The sequence below is a fragment of the Cryptotermes secundus genome, unplaced genomic scaffold (genome assembly GCF_002891405.2).
Source record: "Cryptotermes secundus unplaced genomic scaffold, Csec_1.0 scaffold42, whole genome shotgun sequence".
In the NCBI taxonomy this organism is placed as follows: Eukaryota; Metazoa; Arthropoda; class Insecta; order Blattodea; family Kalotermitidae; genus Cryptotermes; species Cryptotermes secundus.
In genome coordinates, this window is record NW_019720161.1 from 1,843,493 (window position 1) to 1,863,941 (window position 20,449).

The 20,449-nt window shown below is 38.2% G+C and overlaps 1 protein-coding gene across 5 annotated transcripts in view; it reads right to left on the reverse strand.

The window, feature by feature from the left end:
* Positions 1-4,456: 4,456 nt before the first annotated feature.
* Positions 4,457-20,449, reverse strand: part of LOC111866967 — a gene marked incomplete at its 5' end in the record, with an annotated part of 33,216 nt that continues 17,223 nt past the window's right edge. Inside the window, 4 exon segments of one of the 5 annotated variants that reach the window (XR_004513287.1) lie at positions 4,457-7,308; positions 9,264-9,378; positions 10,480-10,704; positions 17,432-18,519. Coding sequence is in view for 4 of the 5 variants with exons in the window: in XM_023856366.2 (XP_023712134.2) it covers positions 7,287-7,308; positions 10,484-10,704; positions 17,432-18,519 (1,331 nt within the window). 5 annotated transcript variants of the gene reach the window in all.

The following is a 20,449-nucleotide window of genomic DNA, read 5'->3' on the forward strand; positions in this document are numbered from 1 at the left end:
CAAGTAGCAGTAATTCATAAAGATTAATCAATGTGTTACACATGTCATAATTTTGCTGCAGTTCTGTATGAGTGTGAAACTTTGTCTCTAACATTAAGGGAGGAACATAGACTGAGGGTGTTTGAGAACAGGGTGCTGAGGAGAATATTTGAACTGAAGAGAGATGAAGTGACAGGAGGTTGGAGAAAACTGCATAATAAGGAGCTTGATAACTTGTACTCTTCACCAAGTATAATTAGAATGTGTAGAGCATGTACCACGAATGGGGGCAGAGAGGAATGCATATAGGATATTGGTGGGAAAGCCAGAAGGAAAGAGACCACTAAGAGGACCAAGGCATAGGTGGGTGGACAATATTAAAATGGATCTTAGAGAGATAGGATGGGATGGTATGGACTGAACTGATCTGGCTGAGGATAGGAACCAGCTGAGGGTTCTCGTGAACATAGTAATGAACCTTCGGGTTCCATAAAATTTTGGGAAGTTCTTGAGTAGCAGCAGAACTAGCAGATTCTCAAGAAGGACGCAGCTTCATGAAGTCAGTTAGTTATGCATGTCACAAAACTAATGTACTCTTTGTTTCTACACATATCATTACATGTAACTTACCTCTTCCATCTCACAAAAGAACTGTTTGGTAAGTATCCATTTTGTGACAATTTAATGTTAAATATTGTTTCAATAGCAGAGATCAAGTCCAGCATGTGTAATACAATATTAAGTACAAAGCAGTATACTTGCAAATTAAGAGACTTCCAAAAATAGCATCTTCAGCCATGCAGGAAAATACTTGTTTACATTTCAGTTGCCAAGGCAACACACACTACTCCAAGCTCTAAAAACTTGAAAAATCTGCATATGTATTGATTGAAGGTTTCTCTATGCCAATGATTTGTAAAAATACAATAATAAGCAGATATAACATATTTTAAAAGCCTAAAATGAAATCAGGAACAGTGTAATACTCATTTTACTTTCTTCAATTGAATGTTTTCCTTTACTTCCTGAGCAACTTCTATGGTCCCAGCCAATTCCCTCAGAGTTAAATTTTCGTAAGCTTTTCCAAACAGATTTAACTGTAACACCTTTAGTTCTAGATCTGAATCTTTGGAAATTGAGTTTTACCTTTTATATATGAGCTTGCTTAAACGTATTTTCCAGAAGTCTTTAAAAGATCTAAGGATGGGGTAAATACTCCATTAGGATGATGAGATTGTTTTTTATTTCTACAGGTCATCTAGGAGCATACAGTAGAGTAGTTGGTTCAGGGATTATGTTACATGCCGGAAGGTCACAGGTTCGATTCCTGATGATATCACTGGATTTTTCAATTGATCTAATCCTTTCAGCCGCACTATGGCCCTGGGGTTGACTCAACCTCTAAAAGAAATGAGTACCAGGAATCTTCATGGGGTTAAAGAGTGGCTGGTGCGTAAGGCTCAAAACTTCACTGCCATCTGTGAGCTGACTGTCTACAATATGTGGGAGCCTTGACACCCCACAACCCTATGGGGCTCCATGTCATATTACAGGGATAGTTTTATTTTTTTTTTTTTATATATAGATAATCTAGTATTGTTCAGATAATGAAATCAAGCCATACGATACCTGTGGTGGTTAGTTACTAGCTTCCCACTATGGCAACTCTTGTTCAAACCCAGGTTAAGTCATGTGGGATTTGTGGTGGGTAAAGTGAGTGGGGCTAGTTTTCTCTGAGTACTTTAGTTCCCTGCAAATTCTCATCCCCCAAACTGCTCCAAATCCATTAATCATCCTCATCAAACCCTACATATAGTCCTAATAATGAGTGTTGTTAAACAACCAACAAAAATCTAGTGAAATCAAAGATGCTATGAAGGGTGTTCCGCATATAATGCCTCCTATTTTTTGTGTTAATATGTGACGTCTGAGCTGGATATTGGTGGTTCTGTAGTAAAGGTTGAACCTTCCCGCCAATGTACTGTTAGTTTGGTTGTCATGTGACAGATAGCAACAGCAGAGCAGTCTACCAAAATGGCGTCTGACATAGAAGTGACGTGTTATTGAATTCCTCACTGCCAAACAAATTGCACCCATTGACATCCTTTGACACTTGCTAAAGGTTTATGGAGATGATACAGTGGATGTCAGCACAGTGAGGCGGTGGGTAGTGCGTTTCAACAATGGCAAAAGTAAAGTGCATGACAAGCCACGCCCTGGTCGTCCCTGCTCAGCTGCCACTCCTCACGATGAACAGTGCCTCGATCAGCTCATCCATACAGATCGGCAGATTATGACCAGGGAACTGTGGGCACGGCTTAATATCGGCTGTAATGCATTGGAAACGATGTTGGGGAAGCTGGATTATCGCAAAGTTTGTTCCAGGTGGGTCCCGCGGATGCTTACACAGGACCACATAACTCATTGAATGGAAGTCTGTCAGGACCTGTTGCACCAGTTTGAGGTTGAAGGTGACAAGTTTCTGGACAGCATTGTCACCAGAGATGAGACGTGGTGTCACCACTATGATATGGAATCCAAATTACAGTCCATGGAGTGGTGACATCCGGATTCCCCAAGAAAAAGGAAGTTCAAGACACAGCCATCGGCAAGGAAAGTGATGTTGCACAGTCTTCTGGGATAGGCAGGATGTGATTTTGTTGGATTTCCTGGAGCCTGGTGAGACTGTCAATTCTGAATGCTACAAGATGATGCTGACTATGCTGAAAGCCTGCATTTCCCGAGTCAGGTCAGAGAAGCAGACCTTTCGCTTTCAACACAATAATGCTAGACCCCATACCAGTTTGGCGACCACTGCGCCCATTCCAAAGTTTGGCTGGACTGTCCTACCACATCCAGCTTATAGCCCCAATTTAGCACCTTCACACTTCCATCTCTTTGGGCCTATGAAAGATGGACTACGTGGGCACCATTTTCCAGACAATGATGCTGTCATTGCAGCTGTAAGAAAGTGGCTAGCCTCTGATGGCTGGAGCAGACTTTTACAGGCGCAGCATACAGGTTCTTGTTCATCGCTGGCAAAAGTGCATAACAAATGGTGGTGATTATGTCGAAAAAAAACTGTAGCAGCTGAAACCTTCCTCTATTTAACTGCATTATTATGCTTTCTGTATCTGCTGTAATTTTCATTAAAAAAAATAGGAGGCATTATATACGGAATGCTCCTCGTACAATAGGGTGGGCCTGTGGATAGGGTGTGGATAACAAAAAATTAATACAGAATTTTTGTGGGAAAACCTTTTGTTACAAGTTAACTTGGGAATGATGAATCTTACAGAGATATTGGCTCAGGATTGTGGCCACTGTCAGGCTTTGGTATTAGAAGGATTCATCCTTTTGGATTTGTTACAATGGTAAAATATAGCTGGTTAATTATTGTGTGACATTTTTTATTCTCATGCCATTTATTATGTTGAGTACTATCTTTTGGGATGTGGAACCATGTAGTCTAGATGGTTACTGACATTTCAGAGGAACTACGTCCATATTGGGAGCCAATGACTGTGCTCCAAAACACCAGTAAACTTCTACCAGACTACAGATGTCACTACTCAGAAGACAGTACTCAGCTAATAATTTCATCATAATACAAAGATACACTATTATCACGGGCTCCACCATGAAGGGCAGGTGGGGAGGGTAGCAGCCTGAAAATTTGCTTCCAAAGACACTGTAGATTATTTTTACTGGCTGCCATAGTGTATTCTGGATAGAAAAATAATATTTTAAACATAGTTTTTAATTGTTGAAGTTAATAATTGGTAATTTCCTTCTTTTCTTCAATTAAAATTTACTTTCACAAAAATCCAGTGGGGGTGCAGATGCATGGGTTTCCCCTCCCACCTCCATGCTCATGCGTGAGTGTGCATGTGTTTGTGTGTGCACGCGTGAATTTAGAAAGAAACCAAGAACCAAATAACAATACCATGTTTGACAATGTCAATTGTTTTAGGTATATTTCACTCATAAGGCGTCTCGAAAGCTGGGCTTCAACCAATTTTTTGATAAATGGTTGTCATTAAACCGACAGATTTTATACAATTTATTTTACTTTAAGTTTACTTGTGAGTGTTGCTACCGAATACGAGTTCTCCTTCATAAACAGCTAATGCATTAACCTCTTGTCTACCAGATGCAACCACCTGAATATGAGAAGAAAACAGGCTTCTGAAACGTCATACCCCTATGAGTTTGTCTGCTTACAATAAATTTTATAATCTTGATAACGAAGATTATCTAGTAAAGCATCTTGAGGAATTTCATTAATCTGCATATACGCATGCACACACGGTGCTAAGTTGTTCATCCACGAAATAAAAACAAACATGCTATTGATAGTGACTGTAACATTTTTTCAAATAATTCATGGTCTTCTACTGTGAAATGATGCCTGCCTAGTAGAAGGAAGTGGGAAGGATAAGGAGTGCATAAACATAACATAGCAACATCAAACAACTGATTCTACCATGTAATTTTATTCTGAACATTAATTACATTATATGAACACGCACAACTATAACATTCACTACCGTACTTCAGAAATCCTCTTCTCTACCAATAAATATATACCCATTCCAAAAATGGATTATGCTGTAATATATTCCAGACATTTACTGATATAGTTTATACAATGTTCATGTGATAAACATGTGGTTTGTACCACAACCATTTACAAATTTTATTACCATGTTATTATATTACAATATAGGTTACAATATTATTTCAAGTTCTACATATCTGCAACTTGACAAGTAACATTACACTAATGCAAAAGCTGTGTTTACTATCAACTAAATCAAGCATACTATCATTTCATCACACATTTACTCATTTCCATAGGGCGTCACAAGCCTTCCGTACATGGCATTCCAAACAACACACTCAAATGAACCTTTGCTCCAAGATTTGCTTGTTCTTAGAAAACAGAGATCTGAATCAGGATGAATTCTGTATAGAAAAGACTTTTCTAAGTACTGATGTAGACAATATCATAATTGCTAACAACAGCATCCATGAAACAACATTTCTTACAGAAAATTTACTACAAGCATAGTATTAGAAGAAAAATTTTGTGAAGACATTAAGATAGAACTCATTTGCTTTTAGTAATGAATGTAAGGGAGATTATAAAAATGAGCATACTTTGAACTATCTTTCTTCCAACAAGATTCCAGTTAAGGTCATGGAAGGAGGGAATTACTAGTTATGATGACATAACTATCAACTGCCCAAAGTAATTTCAATAAAATTTCTGAAACACAAATTAATTTCTCTGTTTGTGTATAACAAGAACTGGTAACATCAAGCCAAACTTAAAATTACAAATAAAATTAGTATTATTACAAACCTCACTGCCTCAAAGAGTCAAAAACACTTGGGATACCAACACCATAAGCAGCGTGTCGGTAATTAAACCCAAAACAACACAACTACAAACTAAATGCTATACAATACATATCTGCAGTGGTAATACCTACATTCCCTGGACATTTACACATACATTCAAGGAATAACTTAAAAAAGTTCTAAAATAATTTATTTGAAGGACAGACTGTCTAAACAATGCTTTATATTGGAGATCTACTAATATCTTTGCTGAATCTGAGATGTGTTATGCCACCATGTGTCAAGTTGCATTCTATTGTGCAAACCTACCATGTACTATCTATCTACTGTTACAAAGATGTAAAAGATTTCAGCAACATCTACTTCTGCCAGTTTCAACACACATGCTGTAGCACTATAGACACTAAACAAGACAAGAAATCTTTTATAACAGTTTTGTTAGTATACTGTGTTTGACTGCATATGTGGCTCACTCTTGCCATTAGATGTAACAGTGCTCCTGAACATTTTATGTTCATTTATTCACCGGCAATGAAACAATATACTGTACAAGAAAAAATTAACCCCTTGCCTAAATGAGATTACTCGAAGTTGAGAATATTTTATAGCAACTGCATAACTGCAGGTTTATACATCATCAAAATAACTGATTAAACTTCCACAAACAGATTACATTAATAAACACTAATCAATCATTCTGATGAAGTCTATACAGCAAGGTGAATCTGTGTTGCTCTAGTACTTAAATTTCAGTATTCAACTAACTTCTGTCATCCAGGGACACAGGATATAAATCTCCAACTACTATGGCATTATCAGCCGGATATGAGCTTACGAATAATGGTATTTATATAACAACAGTGTGAAGTTTGGCCAGCCAGACCTATGCAAATGCCATCATAGTAATGTGATGCACAGGTGATAGTTTAATGATTATATGCACAATTCTTTTCACTCAGGTTTCTTTTAAATACTTCAGCAAAGTGATTAATGAAACACCATTTACACATTTCACTGCAGTCGCAATAGGATCCAACTTTATGATTCTTCAAGAAAATCTGCTAGTTTTCACATAATGTAACAATTTATTATTATATGAGTATATTACATGTCTGTGGACATATACTGTTTCCTTCACCATACCTACTTCCAGGTTTGTTTATAAGATACATTACTACAAAACAATTAAAGCTTGAACATTCCAAAGCATTTACCTGCTGCTTCACATTAATGATGTTTAATACGTTACAAATAAGCAAAAATTTAACATTTTACATATATAACTAATATATTTAATTGGAGTTTTATCCAAATGTTTGTCTTTCATATATAATAGTCTCTATCTTGCAGATGTCAAGAATATTATACCACTGAAAGAACAAATCATACTGTTACAGTATCAGAATTCTTTTTCAGATGAATATTTCACTTAATTACAGATAACACAGTACTAGTTGTAATACAGTTCTGTATTAAATGTAGTAACTTCTAAACATCAAAATTGCTGGGATATATTCCACAGCATGAAGCATTTTACAACCAAGTAGGCATCAAATGAAGCATCCAACTGATGTGAACATACATAAAACAAATTAAAATCCTACAATATTCTTATTCCCCCAACATATATGCTACTTCTAAAGAGAGGTTCACAGATACTGGAAAAACACTTCCATTACATGTAACATCTGCTCTTCTGTTCAAATTAATCTAAAAAAAAAAAAAAATTTGCAATTTAAATATTAAAATATAAATGTATATCTCAGTTTCATTTCTTGTTGCATGATGTACTCAATGTTCTGATATAACACCAGTTGCCACTTGCAGGTGGCAACATGTTACGTCACATTTAAAATAAAACATACCAATTTTAATTTTTCATCTTCAGTCACTGTTTCTTTTAATTTGTTCTGCAGAACTGTTGTCCAGCAATTTTGCATTTATATGAAACCCTCACCTTTCCTGCAAAGGAAATTTCATTATGTTCAGTACATCCAAAATATACCCACACACACACATAACATAAACACAGTGTGCCCTCACATTACAAACATTTGCATTATGGAATTCTGCCTTAGTATTTTTAAGAAATTCAGACTGCATATGTGCATGCAGAGAACACACATGTAGCTAGCCACGGGCTAGCCTACACATATGCATCAGTGTTGCAGGTGGATGGCCGGCAGCATCACTGCTATCCCCATCATATTTCTAACTGTGCAGTGTATTACTGCAAAAGCCACAAAATTTAGGTGCAAGTAGTATGCCTAGCACAGTGCAGAAAATATATCTATTATTATTTGTGGTGAGTAAGAAAGTGTTTTTTACTATAACTGTGGGCTGTTAACATTTCTATAGGAATGCATAACCTCTTATAACATGGGAGTCAATGGAAAAATGAAGTTCTTGTTATGGATTTCATATTATAGACATATTTTTAGAGCATATTCTTCGTGAAATGTAAGGACATACTGTACAAGATTAAAATGTGATATTTTCCAAAGAAGTGAAGAAAAAAAAATTAAATCGTTCATTTATACTACCTTTCTTACAGGGCTTAAAAACACAGGAACTACAATAATGAAACCTTAATTCTCTGTATTTGCAAGTATTACAAGTACTGTAAAAAGCCTATTTTATCTACACCTATAACTAAAGGATACTCAAGTATAAATACTTCACACATTCTCTTCTGCAACAGTACATGCGAACAGGTATCACAATATGGTTAATGATTATATCTACATTTTACACAAAGCACACTACAGGTATGAATGCATGCAACTAATCCCACAATATAAGGGATACAACAAAAGCTGAAGTGTTTCAATATTCCAAACACTAATTTCTATGTAATAAAATACTATAACCATAACTATTTTACATAAATAACAAATTCGTGAATATAAAATAGTGTAATGCAGTCTATCCAGTTTATATGCTGGAAATGTTAACAGTCTTCAAATAAAAAAATACTAAGGTTTCACCTCCTATTTAAATGAACATGAGTAATACAGTGCGTACAATCAAGTGCGCGCCACGGCTGCAATTTGCCGTGAGTCATACCACCGCAGAACGGATGCAACTCCCCCCCATGACTGCAGTCGTGGGGAGGAGTTGCATCCGTTCTGCGGTGGTATGACTCACGGCAAATTGCAGCCGCGGCGCGCACTTGATTGTACGCACTGTATTATACCATAGCATCATGCTGCGTGTAAGACAATGTTTATCAGTATTCAGTCGACACAATTTTGGTATCAACACACCATGCATTTGCATGTACTACATGTTTTGGCCTATTGCAGCAATCATCAGGTACACAGAGCTTTTACACTTTTGGCACTCGTTATTGGAAATATTATATTGTAGCATCCTGCACAGCCATTTGTCGAAACCATGCCAGAACAACACACCACACACCTATAGGCCAACATATAACCACATTACCAACATAATATCACAGGAAGAATCCCATAAAAAACAAGAACACACAATGGTGAACACCACCTAAAAATTTGGCAACACAAAATGGACAACAACATAAAGCAAATGGAGAAATATATATACACAACTCGGTTTTAATTCCGACTACAATTTTTAATCTTTTCAAAATTTTAATTTTAATATTTAATACATTTTAAAACATAAGGGCATTACATAAACAACATACTTGTACAATGCACTCCCAACGTGTAAACACTAGCCAGTGTAAGGGGGTACAGCAGACAGAAAGAAGGGTGATTGTAAAAGCTCTGTGTACCTGATGATGGCCACAACAGGCAGACACATGCAGCCCATGCGAACAAATGACATGTTTATATCAGAATTGTGTCGAATGAATAATAATGACCATGAGAAATTTAAGCATACAATGTGTTAGCATTTTAATGTTCGTATAATAAATTTCAAAAGATTACCTATCATTTTCAACTGACTGTTTTAATATTAGTCTTCTTCTGTGATAACATCGTTGAAGAAAGTAAATGATTTGAAGTTACATTATATTTCCCAAGACACCATTTTTGTGAACAGCTAAAACAGGCCAATGATTTATATCATTAATAAAATAACTAATTAGCCAAATAAGGAGATACAAGCTGGTCAGGAAATTCCACATTTCTGTGCAATCTGGAGGTTCAGAACTGTCCTCACAAAAGTCTGCCATTAGATCCAATCCTGTGTGGTTGAATCCAGTCCAAATATTCTTACCTTATTTCCCTAAGATCACTTCAACCTATACTGGCTGTGTGTCTAATTATTGCAACAGCATATTGGCATGGTCCAACTGCTAGAGCATTCAATTATTTCAATACTAACACCATTACCCATGAGTTACAATATGCTACCAACCACATTACATCTGGGAGATTTAACATCTCCCACTCTCAGATGACATAAACTGTTACATCCAAATTAAAATCTGGCTGCCAACCCTTTAGTACCCTATGGCACTACAGCCCTTCTGGACCTTGGCCACTTTTTCAATTTCTTAGTCTATACACAGTTTATTGGCCTCCTTGGATGGGGGATCAGCCCATTGCAAGGCCACTACCTATACACAGAACAACACAAACACAGAATAAATGCCCACAGACATCCATTCAAGTAGGACTCAAACCCACGATCCCAATGTTCATGCAGGCAAAGACAGTTCATGCCTTAGACTGCACAGCCAGTGTGATCAGCAACCCTTTAGTACCAGCACATGTAAAATCCCCGATCTTGAATGATAAATGTAAATATTTTATTAAAACACATAAATGTTATTCCTTTACTATATATACAGCAATGCCAAATCAGGGACAGATAAACCAACAGCAATAAGAATGGGATTGAAAATGAAACTGATTACTGAACTTTCAGGGTTAAGTATGCATTTCTGAAAACACAGGTGATAATAATAAAGACCATACAAAACATGAAGATGGCCTATGGTATTTCTACACAAAGCGAGACAAATGAGGAACTGCAGAAATAAACATATTTCAAGCAAAATATTCTATTTCAGAATCATACCCTCAACACGACTCATAATATATGAAATGTAAGATTAATGCCTGAAAATGGTGTCACTAGAAATGACTACATGAACATGTTGCAGATGTTTACATGCAGATATTGAATTATCAATACTTATTGCATTTGTCTATTGCCACTGAAGCCAGAGTTGTCCTTGTAAGCCAACAATTCAGCCACAACCTTGGCTATGTCATTGTCATAACGTTGGAGTAGCAACACATTCAAGTTTTTGTTAACGAAACCCATTTCTAAAAGAATGTTCAAGCACTCTGTTGTTGACCTGTCAGGCTGTGCTGACCAACTGCCTGCAGTCTCATTCCAGTACCACTCTGAAAATTCCTGTAAACAAACATTACATAATATTACAACATCTGTGATCTCTGATTTTCATGTGGTGACTATGAAGATTATGTCTTCTGGGATGTGATAATATGTAGTCTGGTAGATCATTATCATTTCCGAAAAATATGTTCCTCCATCTTGAAGGCTGACCCCAAAGATAAAGGTGACATGTTCATCCAAAATGTTGGTCAACAATGTGCAGACTACCTACTGTCACACCCTAAAAGACAAAAATACAGTTGACTACAATTTCTGGAAACTTGCAGAAGTATAATGATGAGAGGCTGGTTTTAAGAACCAACCAAAATACACTGAAATATCTGTTTAACCTTTAATGACCGAAAGTCCGGTATACCGGACGGTACCTGTGACCTTGAAGATGCCGAAAGTCCAGTATACTGGACGCAAGACACGTGCTCACTTTAGAAGTGCTGACGGTTAGACCTTGAGTTTGAAACCAAAACAAACCCACGCAAGTTCAAGTCAGAGGTCCAGTTGTTGGCTCTGAACAATAAAACCCTTCATCATGGCACTGGGTTCGATTTCGTTTACATGTAGGTAAGACTGTTTGTGACTTGGTCAGCCAAACAGAGTGGAAGCTTCTTCACAGAAAAGCTGACCCAACATTCCTCTGTGCGGGCAGATCACTGCTTCTGTAGCTCTCAAGGAAGTGTGACGTGTTTAGTGAGTGTCTGAATTATCAGCTTGTGAGTCAGTGGCGGACTGTGCTTTCAGGGTTACTTTTTTGTTTTGTACTGAAGTCAGTGGAGTCAGGAAGTCAGTGTCATACTGTCACAAAATTACGTTGTGAATAAAAGGCATCCTCATCACTGTGACTTTCGGTATCAGTGTATCCGAACAATCAGCAACCCCCCCCCAAAATGGAACGTGAGACACGTGCACGTAATTCCAGACATCTGGATCCAGATGAGCTGCATGAAATTTGGCACACGCGCACCTGTGTGTGATGAAAAGGAAACTGTGATTTGAGGGTGTCCTTTGTCAATGAACATATATATGGGGCTGGATTTTATTCGTCAATCACATGAGGGGATTTATTGCGGTAACTGGTGTTTCTCTGGGGAAGCCAAGATTTTTCATTGAGTCATCTGGAACTGAACATTGACAACACTGTCCGGCCAGCCAGATAGAAACAATAACTTCCTGTTTGTTTGCTAAGCGAGAGACTGAACCAGATTGTCTACCAGCGTATGAGAAGTGAGGTCTGTGTGACCTTCACAACGCGCTGAAGCAAACTCTGCCTTTCCGCGCTCCCGCACGCAGTATCTATAGTAGCGTAAACTTACACGACGCAACGAGTTGAAACTCGTGTACAGTCTGACCAAACATTTTGGTGTATAGTGTCAATGTATTTTGGATATAACGACGTCTCAAGTTTGAAGAAAAAATTATGGGTAAGTCTTTTGGAATTTCATTACACATATAATAGAGAGTATATTTTTAATTTCATGACATAACAATCACTGTTAGTTTTTATTTGTAAAAATTGCCATAGGTATATTGTAGGAAATTTCATTCTCTTTCAGGCGGTTTTTAGTTCGTGTTTCTAAGCTGCATAGAACGGAAAATATGTAGTTTTTTCTGAAGGTCTACAATATTAAAAGGGCAACGTCAATTTAACTCCAGCAGCAGCGCAGTCGTGGGGGGTTTAAATGCCGACTCTTAAAGGTTAAACAACTTTGATGGTTTTCTTAACATTTTAAATTAAATGAACTGTTCTGTGATAAACTCCTGCACAATCTGTCATTGTGACAAAGCTCCTGTATCTGACACCAGCTTTCTGCCCACCAACTGGTAGAAGATATACTACAATATGTGGAATTAATATACTCAGAACTTCAAAACACAGATCAAGGTGCTACAATCAAACTTACACACTGGTTTCTATGGGAAACACATGATCTTCCCACATACAATATCAATTTAGATTCAGCACAAATTCTAATTCTTATAACAGTGATAATAAGAAGGGTCTCATGGTTTTCTTGAACCGTGAAGCCATTTAAGCAATAAAAACTGACAGAAATAAAGCTTTAAGATATACTACATGATGGTGAGGAAATTAGTTATAAATTTCAAACATACACTGGTTACTGTCTTTTTTTCAATTCAATTCAATTCTTTATTATTTATGTGCCAAGTCAACAGCCGCAAGGCCAATTATAGACTTAGCACAGTGCAGATGAAAGTAACTACGTGTAAATTATACAAACATTAGACAAACACATTATAAGTCAAAAATAAGTTACAGGCAATTTATGAAGAAAAGTAAACAAACAAGCAAATAAATGATAATAATAACAATAATAATTCCATTATCATAAAACTAAGTGATATTTAGAAGGGCAAAAGAAACCTAAACATTTAATTAATAATAATAACGAAATTAATAAAATAGTGATAATAGAGTTAAATTAGTTCAGTATAAGATATGTTTCATCAACAGAGTTTTTGGTCCAAAGACGTCAACGTTTCTACAGACAACATTAGCAGCAGAAGCGCATCTAGCAGAGGGGCAATTTTTACTAACAGAACAGACATTGAACATATGAAAATCTCGGATATATAGAAGAGGGACCCGAAGGCCGACAATTTCCAAAGCAGAAGGGCAAAATACAGAACCACGATAAACTTGAATAAGGAAGAGCGCATCAAGATGATATCTCCTCTTATGCAAGGTGTGCAACTTCAGTTGTTCTAAAGCAAAATCGTAACAGTAATCTACTTGAGGAAAAAAACGTTTAAAACAGAGAGCCGTAAATTTCTGCTGAATGCGTTCTAGTTTGTTTGAATCAGTTGACGTAATTGAATTCCAAACTACTGAAGCGTATTCAACCTTGGATCTAACTAAAGTAAAATATAAAATGAACATGCATCCAAGGGTTGAATAGTTAAATGTGATACTGCGAATTATACCTAGCATCTTAATACACTGCGAAAATACAAAATTAACATGATCATGAAAATGAAGTTTAGAATCAAGGTATACGCCCAAGTCTTTGACTGAATATGTTCGAGTTATAGTGAAATGAAGAAGTTTGTATTCGTATATCAAATAGTTAGTTTTTCTAGAGAACGTTATAACTTTGGTTTTGTCAGCGTTGAGTTTCATATAGTTCGCTGCACACCAGCTACGTATACAGTCAACGTCACATTGCAGAAGATTACAATCTTCGGGACAGCTAATAGCACGGTAAATTTTAATGTCGTCTGCAAAGAGTAGGTACCTGGAGTGCTTAATTGAATCACACAAGTCGTTTATGTAGACATTGAAAAGCAGAGGGCCAAGAACAGAGCCCTGTGGAACACCGGACAAAACTTCAAAGGGCGATGAAATAGTTTCACCGATACGGACCCGCGATTGCCTGTTGGTTAGGTAACTGCGTATCCAGTTTACATAACCACCAGAAAATCCAAGGGCACTCAGTTTGTGAAGAAGCAAAGAGTGGGGAACGAGGTCGAAAGCAGAAGTTAGGTCAAAATAAATGGCATCCACTTGACGTTGAGAGCCAACTAGGGGAGTAATAAAATCAAGATACGTTACTAGATTGGTGGTGGTGGATTTACATTTTGTGAAACCATGCTGGCAGGGATTTAATTTCAACTTGAGGTCATGTGAAACATGGTTATGGATAACATATTCAAATAATTTCGAAAAATTGTTAAGAATCGAAATAGGTCTGTAGTTTTTGACTGAGGCACTGTTGCCTTTCTTAAAGATAGGAACAACTGCCGCTTGCTTCCATAATGCAGGAAAACACTGCTGAGAGAGACTAAGATTGAAAATATACTTCAAGACAGGTGCGAGTATATAAGAGCAACCCTTAATGACAAATGCTGGGATGTTATCAAGACCGACAGATTTGGATGGTTTCAGACGTGCAATGGCTTTAAAAATGTCTGAATCAGAAACAGGTGATAAAGATAGAGATCCCAATGATGATGATGAAAGGGAAGGGAACACCCCTGGAGAGGAACTATTATATACTGACTGAAAGTGATCAGCAAATGCGTTGGCAACTTCATAGTGGTCTACCAAATGAGTACCATCAACTATAAGCTGAATAGAAGTGGAGCTTTTTTTCCTAAAGGACGCCACGTATTTCCAAAATTGCTTGGGATGCGTCTTAAGATTCGCATTAATAGACTCCAACCATCTAAGTCTGTCGATCTTCATTGTAGCTTTGACTAGTTTGCGATAGAAGGAAAAAGTATCATATAGGCTGGCGGATTTATGCTTCTTAAAGCGCCTGTAAAAGTAGTTCTTTTTCCTGATGTAGTATCGTAAAGAACTGGAAAACCAATGTGGGAATTTAGACTTGTTGATGAAACCACGGGGGATTGCTTGCTCCATAGCATCTTGGACAGCAGCACTGAGTCTGGCGGCAGCAGCGTCTACGGAACTGGTGTCATACACACACGACCAGTCATAATTTGAGAGAATATTATATAATAAGGTATAATCACCAGCTATATATTTACGATATGAATACTCACAATTTTGAGTAGGGTTAACAAGAGGCAGACTAATGCCAATAACCATAGGAGGGTGATAAGTATCGGGCTTTATTATTCCTGAGTCAGGAAAGGTAATATTATAGTCATTAAAGTTCGTGAAAACCAAATCAAGCAAATTGCTGCTGCCAACAGAATCAATGCACTGTTGTAGGTTAAGTAGACATGTGGAGGTGTAGATCGCATCACCTCTGAGTTTAGAGTAATAATGGCAGTCAGGAACGGCCAGACCATGATTCCAGTCGAAACCAGGAGCGTTGAAATCCCCCACTATGACAACTCGAAAGTTTTTGGTATCCAGCCTATCTTCTAAAGACCGAAAATAGTTGGCAATGACTTCAGGTTTTGTATCAGGGGGAAAATAATGGTTTCCTATGAGCAAATTTTGATTGTCAAGAGTGGGAATTTCAACCCAAACACATTCGTTATAGAATTCTAAGTCACACCTACGTTTAAAAGAGCGAATTTTAGAAGAGAGGGCAGTAAGAACTCCACCGCCACGAGTCTTATTGGCAGACACCCGATCGGAGCGTAAAACCGTGTAACTGTCAGGAAATAGATTATGATCTAAACACATATCATTAAGCCAGGTCTCAGTTAAACAGAGGATATTGTAATCGGTAGAACAGACATCACTGTAAAGTTCGAACTGCTTGGTCCGAAGGCCTCTGACATTTTGATAATAAATATCAAAACATGTTACAGGTTGTGCGTGTGAACCGGCTGAAACACGTGTGTTCATGAAGCTAGTGTTAGCCATTATTCAAGTGTGTCGATGCCCTCCACCGGGGCTCCTTCAGGACCAGCAGAGCCGCTTGTACGGTCAGGGGTAGGAACACCTGTCGGAGGGGAAGGGGGCCTAGACATGGCCGACTTTTCAACAGAGTAAATCTGGTCTGGATTTAATCGCCCGTAATAAGGGGCGATTAGACAACCAATTGGCCAGACATCTGTATTGTTAATTAAATGAAAATCATCTTCAGAAACAGAAATGTGAAAAGAGGAATATGAACTAAATTTTGTTTTTAACTTAGTGCATTTTAGGGAAGCAAGCTCCAATTGCTCTTTTAAAGACTGATCAACGTCAGCTGATGTCACTTCAGGAGAGAAGCGGGAGACAAAAAGTGCCTTGGTTCTGACTCTCTTGGGTACCGTTGTCAGAGATGAGCCGCTTTTGTTACCAAAAAGTGGAGTCCTAATTCTCCTCTGAGGGTTGGGCACCCCTGAAGGGATAGAATAAGGCTGATTTTCCTTCCTTTTCCTCTGAACCGTTATGAAGCCATCAGCCGCCTGGTTGTCGCTGGCCATAGTAGAGGACTCAGGTAGTGAGGTCTGCCGGCTGGGTATGGATGATGCAGCAGTGGAAGCAGGGTGACCACCTCCCGAAGTTAAAACATCCCTATATGTTTTAGTAGCAGCATCACGAGTAGATGATAGGGCATCTGATGATGTGGAAGGCAGAGGTGTGTGAAACTGGCGTAAATCCCGCAACTGGAGTTTTAGAGCAGTATTATCACTTTTAAGTACTTGCACTTCACAGCTGAGCTTTGTGACCATGTCCATAAGGGATTTCACCATCTCCATGGTGCATTCTCCATTAAGGCGAACCGCTTCAAGCTGCCGGCTAAGGGAGTCATTATCCCCAGCAGGAGATGCAGAACATTCCATCCCAGATGATATCTTGTTTGTATTATTCTTAAGAAGCGACTGCTCCTTCCCAAAAACGCAATTATCACACGTGAAAGATGACTTACCAGTGGCTGCGTCAACGTTGCACTCAGATATATTAGTTTTCAGGCAGTTACAGTGGAAACGCAACTCACATACACAACAGCGAATGCATTTCTGTTTGCCGTAAAACGGTTTATCACAAAGAAGACACACGTCCTTACTCGCCATAACTACAGAAGTAGTAGGCCCGTCTACACTAAACACTCTTAACTCGCCTAGCACTCAAGCGGAGCAGGAGCAACCACACAGCACGTCCGTCCACCTCGAGCGCTCGAGCAACAATGAGCGCTCGAGCGCTCTGTAATGCCCATTAGCATAGGGAATATTATTTCAATTCCATGAGAATACTGCACTGAAATCAACAACATGTAGGAAACCATTTTCTCTAGCAAACTTTTTCTGATTCTTGGTAGCACATCACATGCCACAGCGGTATGGAACAAAGTAAAATATTTACCTCGGAAGGCCTTGAACGTAAGTTGCTTAAAACAGCACGGGCTGTGGTGTAAGCTTGAGATGCAACACTGATGGCTCCATTGACAAGAGTCTCTGGAAGAATATGGACAGCTGCTCCAATGGGGTCTCCATGTCGATTTGAAGATGACGTCTGTGTAGTGTCTGAAGATGAGGTTGGGCTTTCACATTGTTTGAAATCATTCTGAGCTGTATCTGTTGAAGAAGTCGTCCCGTGATTAAATGTAGTACCAACCTGAGGTTGATCTGTAGAAGATGCCCGAGTTGTGTCTGAAAATGGTGCTTGGTTTTTGCGTTGTTCAAATCCAGTGTGTGTTTCATTTGCTGATGAAGACATGTTGTAGTTAAATGAACTACCAAATTGGGTTTGATTTGGAGACGTTGCCTGTGTTGTGTTTGTAAATGGTGTTTGGCTTTGACATTGTTTAAATATATTTTGAGTTTGATTTGTTGAAGCTGTCGCGTAAGCATATGTGGTACCATATGGTCGTCCACCTCCACGCACATCTGAAACTGAGAAACTCATACTGAATGGGCCAGTGGTTGCCTGAGGATGAGTTGTAGCATGGAATGAAGAGTTATCTCCACCAGGTTGGTCACATTTATTTTCTTCTCTCTTTCCTTGATTTGAGGAATGATATGACTCATTCGTTGAGCTGCTTTCTGATGAATGATCATTTGTCTTGGAGTTTTCGAACAATGTATGGTTACAATGGTTATTGTTATGACTTGCCCATGCAAAATCCACTGGTAGACAATGTCCTGCCATATCCACAGCATAAATCTCATTCCTTGAAGACATAATATATTCAGACAGGTACACAGGTGACACAGGTACTTCATGTGAGCAAGTTTCTTTACTTATGTCTGGTGTTGTCCCATCTTCAACTTCACGGTCAGATTTCTGCCCATCCTCTGTTGTTGTTGTTCCAAAATCTATATTAAGAGTGCATGGAACATTCACTGCACTGCTATTTAACATATGAAATGAATTCGGTTCCGAGTCAGTCTGTACGTCAGGTTTATCATTCTCTGACTTCAGCTGTTCTTTTCCCAGGTCAGTGATTATGCCTGTAAATACATAAAGATGAATGAGTAACATGTAACTTATGTTATGTGTAACAGACAATTCACTGAAATAGTCATCAACTCCCTTCAGATGTAAGAAAATGACAGAACAAACTCCTTGACCTGTAGTCAGCAAGTGAACTATACCAACCAAGCGACCGCCACTTGTTGAAGTTAGTGCCAACTTTTGCAGATAGAGGGTATCAAGTGGTGAGTGCAATGGATCCCTACTTCCATTAGTCTCGGTTTTCTAGACTGGAGCTGCTATTTCCTTGAAATAGCTCCTCAATTATCCTCATGAGGCTGAGTGAACCCAGTTCCAGACCCACTACTTCTCAGAAAATCTGGTAGGGTTGGGAATAGAACCCAGGACCTTTGTATCTGTAGCCAGGAACTCTTGACCACTAGACCACAGAGGTGGTTAAAAAATGACAGATCTTAGAGAATTCAAACACTCAGCCTAACATACTGGCTACTTCCATGCCCATGCGGACACCTTACAACCTGCTCGCAGCAAAACATATCTTCAAACACTACCACTGCAATTAGTATAACATATACATGGTCCACACATTTCACTAACATTTATATGTGCTTCAAGATCTTCTGTATGACTGTATTCAAAAGTACTCTGCTCCACAAGTCAGTTAACTTATATACTTATTTCTAGTTTAACACTACAATCATATGTATTTATGGGTCAGAGTAATTTGGTGTTTACCAGCTCTCCCTGTAGGTGAAGAGTCAATATCTTAGTACTAATACTCCCTGGTATTGAACTCACTATAATAAAACAATGGAAAGAAATCAGATGGATCAACCTCTTTCACATCTCCCTTGAGAAGATACACTTCATCCTCCAGTAAACTGTACATCACAGCCAAGCAATTAGCACTCATGCTTTGTACTCAGGAGGTCCCAGGTTTAAGTTCTAGCCTAGAGATCAACCATTCTAACTAAGGTTTCTCATGGCCTTCCTTTCAGACAGGTGTCAGGATAGTACCTCAAACTAGGGTTCAGCCCTTTCCTTCTATATCCTACAAATTCACTAATCTAATCACCTTATTATTAAACACTATACTGTCTGCACTGCTGACAGCATTATTAAAAACACTACACAGAAACAAATTCTCCCCTGTATTGTAGCTCTGCAGCCATTCTGGCCACCTGAATGTTGGTATTAACACCCCCATGATATATTCTACTAGCAAAAAGAGCAATGGTCTGGTTTACATCTCCTTTTAAATTATGAAAAAGTTGAGGACCCAGGAGAAATTGCAGATGCCTTAACCTTTAACGGCCGAATGTTATAATTATTGGCAGCAAGTAGCAAGCCGAGCTCGCCGAATGTTATAATTTTTAGAGGCAAGACACGTGCTTCCTTTGTGAGTGCTGGCAGTTTGACCTTGGGTTTGAAACCCAAACAAATTCATGAACTTTCATGACAGACGTTTATTTGTTAGCTCTGAACAATGAAATCAGTGCTACATATCAGTGCTACCAGAGCTTTCAAGGAAGTGTGACGAATTCAGGGATTGGTTTGCAGTGTTGAATTGTCAGTTAGGACGTCAGTGGCGGATTTTTAATATTTCGTTATTAGTAGGGCCCGGATTTTTATGACCTAAAAACTATAAATATATGCATGCACTTATGACCCAAAATTATGTCAAATATGACCTAAAAAGTGTAAAATATGACCTTAAATATTAAATGGGACATAAAATTTCACAATTTTAATTAAAGATAAGAATAAAATAATTAAGAATAAAGATGATGAATATATGATAGTAGGTCCTACTTACCAAATTAGCCCTATTATGTCTCTGAAGGAAAGAAAACTGATGGAATTTCGACATTTCGTACTGGATTAAACCATTCATTGCTTTCTTTTTAATACTGATATTTGCGTTCATATTTTAGACAAACACTGGTG